The 6,090-nt window shown below is 39.8% G+C and overlaps 1 protein-coding gene across 1 annotated transcript; it reads left to right on the forward strand.

Annotated features, from left to right (window-relative positions):
• Positions 1-565: 565 nt before the first annotated feature.
• LOC134664035 (collectin-10-like) lies at positions 566-4,175 on the forward strand. Its single transcript, XM_063520598.1, has 5 exons — positions 566-599; positions 1,148-1,273; positions 1,903-2,040; positions 2,216-2,398; positions 4,018-4,175. The coding sequence occupies exons 1-5, from the start codon at positions 566-568 to the stop codon at positions 4,173-4,175; spliced, it is 639 nt and encodes a 212-aa protein (XP_063376668.1).
• The last annotated feature ends 1,915 nt before the right edge of the window (positions 4,176-6,090 follow it).

The following is a 6,090-nucleotide window of genomic DNA, read 5'->3' on the forward strand; positions in this document are numbered from 1 at the left end:
CTGAGCTCATTGATTGGGGGGTCACGGTCAGGTAATACCTATAGATAAGTTCAATTCCACGCAAATATATGATAAAATAAAATATAAAAATTACTGCATTCCCATTGCCAGGGAGCTTTTGGGATTATACTGAGAAACTTTTACTACGGGACCAACCCCGAATCCGCGAAAAAAAAATTTAGCCTCCCATAGAAAATAGACCAGCCAAAATGTGTGAAACAGCCACTTTTTTTTTCACGTAGGTATTCGGGGTTTGTCCCATAGTAACACTTGCTCAGTATAATCCCAAAACCTCCCTGGCAACGGAAATGCAGTAATTTTTTTGCCATCCTGTATGTAAGTCACTACACAGAAAATGATATTCCTGAAACAATTTTATTCGAAATTTTGAAGTCGGTCAAAAGCAGATTGTTTTGACAAACAGGGGTTTTCCAGTTTTTATCTAAGCTAGGCAACTCAGTTTATAAAGACAGACAATATAATGGGTTCACGCAGTCAACGAGCGACAGTCTTTGCGAAGATTACACCACAAACCAAAGTTGAATTTATAGTAAAAATACTAAAAATGATTAAATTTTTGTGTGTCATTTTATTTGCCGGTAAGTAATCTGAATTGTTTTATTTATCTAACCATCTTGCATCTTAAAACCGGAGTTCCATTTAACTTATGAACTTTAGCATTATAACTTAAAAAATAATACTTATTCGTTTAGAATGTGTTGATACCAAAACCAACACTAGTCGCCTAAAGGCCCAGTTGCACCAACCACATTTTAACAGACTGATTAACGTCAAACAACAGTGAAGTATGAAACCCTTACAAATTTTAGCGAACGCTTTAACGGTGACAGACGGTTTGGTGCAGTGCAACCGACCCTACGTCTGTCTTATCATCGGATCGGATGAGAAGAGATCTTTATTTAAAAAAGTAACAGAATCATCTGTTTTATACAGGTCCGTGATTGATACCAACTGATGTACTATACACAGGGTCATTTTTGAACCGTTAGCCATATTGTGCGAGGTGATTAGGTAGGTCATACTGAACAACTTTTTAGGACCAACCCCGATATCCCAAAAAAAATTTGGCCTTCCCAAAGAAACCGTCGACATCCACAAGGTTTTAAGTTACCTTCTTACGTTGCAGGAGCACACTACGCCGCTGGCGCCCCCAATTCTGGCTACGTGTACAGCCGAGAAGCGGACGCATGGCTGCGCCTGCACATGGTGCCCGCCAGGTGGTCCGACGCGGGCATGCGCTGTCTCCTCGAAGGTCATTATTTCTTACATCCATACTTCCATACTTCATCATCATTCGCTTGCCCTTATCCCATTAATTTGGGGTCGGCGCAGCATGTCTTTTTCTTCCATGCCTCTCTCTTGCCCGTCATCTCATCATTCACTTGCGTTCGTTTCATATCATCTCTGACACAGTCCGTCCACCTTTTTCTCGGTTTTCCTCTTCCATTACTTCCCTCCACATTACTACTAGGTACTTGATGCATATTATAAAGGCGAAAGTGTGTCTGTCTGTCTGTCTGTTACATCTTCACGCTTAAACCGCTGAACGGATTTAGTTTAAATTTGTTATAGAGATAGTTTGAGTTCCGGGGCTTTCCCCGGATAGGATAGTTTTTATGTCGGAAATCATTCCCGAAGAGAGTGCAAAGGGGGTGGAATTGAAAGAGTCAATGAATTGCCTAATAATTGAAGTCATTAACCAGGCGCTATACCTATTTCACAAATTCCACGCAGACGAAGTCGCAGGCAAAAGCTAGTTTATTCATAAATCACACAAATTATATTTACAGAAATAAGCACTTATTAAGCAAAATTTTATAGTTGTTCAAACGAAACTGTCGAAATCTGGTTGCGTTTCTAAATGGTAACCGAAATCTACAGGTGGCGTTCTAGCTTCTCCCACGACCAATGCCTTGGCCCAGGTGATGGCAGCCATTATGGATGACCACAAGCTGACTCGCAGCGTGTTCACCGGGATCAACTCTATCTTAGTCAGGGAAAACTTCACCTCTCTTGAAGGTCAGATACGGGATTATTATGGGACTAGTAAGATTAATATTACAACATGTGTAAAAATTCCACATACTTATCGAACTCGCTCATAAAATTTCACGAGAATCGGTTGAGAAGAGGCTGGCTTGTACGCAGCATCTTGTACTAAGATATGGGACTTATAGCCATTATGAGTTGACAGGAGTGCCGCTGTCATCTATCCCGGTTGGCTGGGCCGCCGGTCAGCCGGACAACGACAATGCTGACGAGGACTGCGTGGCGCTGACGGGCGCGGCCAAGTTGGAGGACGTTAGCTGCGAGAGCGTGCTCCCATACTTCTGCAAGAAGGCCAGCAAGAGAATTAACTGTGGAGATGGAGAACATGGTAAGAGCATCACTGAAACTTTTATGTACCTAACAACCTACCTATACGTATATTACGATAGTCTAATAAAGCTAACGTATCGTAAAACCGTCTATTTTGCTATGGACTATAAAATTAATACCTATGCTACTGAGATTTTTTAATGATCTTATCGTATTTTTTTTTCTTAGCCTATTTGATCGAGTGTCCCACAGCTGGGCAAAGGCCTCTCTCCCGGTTCTCCATAACTCTTTTGTGCTTCATCCGGCCAGTTGTAATTGACCATTCTCAATTACTAGAACTATCGCCCAAAACATCGCCTCAGAAATGGGTGACTTTCATCCCTTGGTTAACAATCTACAATATGTCAACGAAATGATTTCAGAGTACAATATGGGGTCTCGCACAGGCAGCTGCTATAAGTTTCATCGTGGTAAGAAGACCTGGCGCACGGCCCTGGCCACCTGCCACGCTCAGGGGGGATACCTTGCCATCATAAACAGTAAGACTGAGTCAACTGTGCTCAAGGAAATACTGGCCATGGAAGGAAAAGGTGATCATACCTACGTTGGAGTTATGAAATACGCTGATGGCGTGTGGGCTACAATAAATGGTGAGGAATTTAAATTGTTTATTGTGTATTGTTGTTTGTTTGTTGGTGAGGAATTTACTGTTAAGGATGATGATGGAAGCGTCTGGCACTTGGTTTTCTATGACGGATCGGTGATCACGTCATCTTTCTACATGGAATGCAAAACAGACGTAGGGCTGATTTAGACGGCGCGCGAAGTCGCATGAGATATTAGTTACCTACAATGCGGACATTGGTTACGTCCGACTTCAACCGACCGATCAAAACCCGCAATGTTCTCGCATCGTCTAAATGAACCCCTAACGGTCGGGTGGCAACTGCAGCAACAGAAAGTTGCATTGTCAAGTCAAATTCTTTGATAAAATGAGTTTCCTATAACAGGTGATTGGTAATCACTTGTTACTCAATCACTTCACTTATATAAAAAAAAGTAGTGTCGGACGCCTCGGCCCAGAACCCAGACAGTTCTAGCTTATAGATTAGCGATGTTTATATACCTACCTATCTATAACCTGGTATAACATAGTATGTATAACTTTGAATCTGATATGAGGGGTGGGGGGAAATGACCGAACGGGATGGTTTTATGGAACTTTCAATAGGATATAAGAGCGAGTGCTATTATTGTTTGTCCTAGGTAGTTACCTACTTCTATAAAGTTGTTAGTAACGTTGACGTTTTTGTTGCCCGTCATTTTTATGGTGGGTAATGCCAATGAACCCGACCAAATCACGTAGGTTATTGTTTTCGAAATATTGTCAGGAATGTCCTGTCCAAACGTGGTTTTAATTTTGTCGCAATGAGTTTGTTCTGTCCCCACTGTCTAATAGGTATAGAAAATATAAGTAAGTAAGTAAATACACTTTATTGCACCACAAATAAATATACCAATAACAGATATACCTATTGATATGCTGTTAATCCATATAATTATTTAGTAACCCGATAGTACACCTTGTAACTTTAGTTTGTCTTTGCTATTGCGCCCACAGATGACTAAATATTTGTTTATTAAATATATGCTCTAATTGTGCTTATGTTTCTATAGGTGACCCGCTCTCCGAGGCCGGATTCAACGAGTGGAGTCTTAATGAGCCCAATAATGCCACAGGATATGAGACCTGTGGCTCCATTTTTGCTAGCGGACTTCTCAACGACGCTCAGTGCGATGAACCACGCGCATTTATGTGCGAGTTTACCCTTTAAGAGTTATCTCCTAACCTAGCCGTCGCCATACAATCGAACTTATGCACTCATTTAATTTACTATGTATGTAATAAGCTGCTTTTTTGATACCTAAATAAATAAAAAAACATTTTTATTTTCATTTTGTAAAATATATTCTATAAAATCATGGAATTCGACAATTATTATTTTTACTTCGGACTAACATAATTCATATAGGTGTGTACGAGTAAGTAAAATGCATCTTAATAGCCTAAAGGTGTGTGTGTACCCAAAGACAAACAATGCAAAAAATAAAATAAAAAAATTAAAATACCCCGACTATTAGAGCTGCTTGTCCCTCCCTACCGTGACCTCAACCCAATAGGTACTTTATTAGCGGGCAGTCGAGACGCTCGGCTATCGGCTATACACCTCAGCATGTGCCACTGCCGCGCGCACTCATTTCAGCAGTGAGGCTATTCTTTTTCGCTTATTGGCAAAAAAGTCGTCCAAGTAAAATATGCAAGTAAGAAAACTTCTACCGGCTCTATTTTCTATACATACGTACTGATTCGGTTAAATTATGTTCTAATGTATGGGCAAAAAAAACTAATTATAGCCAGCATTCTATGAATGTAGTATGATACCTTTGGGTATGGTGCTTTACGCACACTAGCGTCCCTCCCCCTCCCCCTGACGCAACCCCCCTTGTGACGTTTCGCGTCACATGTAGATAGAGATAGATAGGTTAGAAATGAAAGTTTAATTTAGAAAAAAAAAATATTTAATATTAATTAAAATTAATAACAAATTAGCTAGGTCGTGAGTCCGTAAAACTGAGCTGATACAGAAAGATATATAGAAACAAGTCCTTAATAGAAGGCACTTTCCTGAGGCTCTACATCGTAGGCGGGCCGTTGTAGATGGCTCCGCGGTACAGCACAGGAGTCCCAGTTGGTCCTGAGTAGACTAGGATGGCTTCCCGCTGTGGTTCAGGATCCTCAGCTCGGAACGGAAACCTTCCGGGATACAGAGCTTGCGCATAGCGCAACCCGGGGTAGTGCAGGATAGAGGGTTTTCAGGCAGGGTGCAAGCAATTTCAATCCCAGACTTGATCCCTAGTAATATTGGGCATATTAGAAAATGCACTCAATAGTGACTGCTACATCCGGCCCACAAGGAAAGAAATATCAGGAAAGTTAACCTTTCAGCATTATTTTAGTGTTCACGGATGAAGCAGTCAGAAAATAACAGATTAGTTAACAGTATAAAAGAACACAACCTAAAATTATTCCTAGTAGTAACTTAAATGAAATATTCACAACACTTACCCGATCCGGGGAAATGTACACATCATAATACCAATAAGGCACGATCTAGATAGATTAAGTTAGGTAAATTATATTATTTTAGAGATATTTAGTATCTTATTTGCAAGAAATTGTCGTAAATGTTCATCAATGTTCTTCAAGTGACAGATTCCAGAAAACTATTTAAAAATGTTTTTAATTTTTTTTAAAACCGGCCAGCACAAAACGCTTAGCGCAAACGAGGTTTTAAGCAAACCGTTACATACCCCCCTTTTTAGGTTAGGATTTTTGCTAAGAAAATCCCCTGCTAAGTCTCTATTTTACTTAATAGAAATACAAGTTATCAATCAGGCTTCAATCACAAGATACCTCTTCATACATACAACACGAAGACAAACAAGCAAAAAACACAACAGAAAAGTGTTTTTGCGTCCATACAGACTGAGTATTTTACTTAAGCTAGTATAAAATACTCTCATATAACTATTAATAGATGTTAAATTAGTCTAACTCTAAACCTCAGTAACCAAGTTATTCACGCATACTATTCTTTATCATAAAACTTTCTTTTAAAAGTCTTATATTCTAATATAATAGGCAAACAGCTCATTAACCGGTAGGGGTTAAAAGCAAATTATTTTTTT

Source organism: Cydia fagiglandana, chromosome 4 (assembly GCF_963556715.1).
Source record: "Cydia fagiglandana chromosome 4, ilCydFagi1.1, whole genome shotgun sequence".
Classification (NCBI taxonomy): domain Eukaryota; kingdom Metazoa; phylum Arthropoda; class Insecta; order Lepidoptera; family Tortricidae; genus Cydia; species Cydia fagiglandana.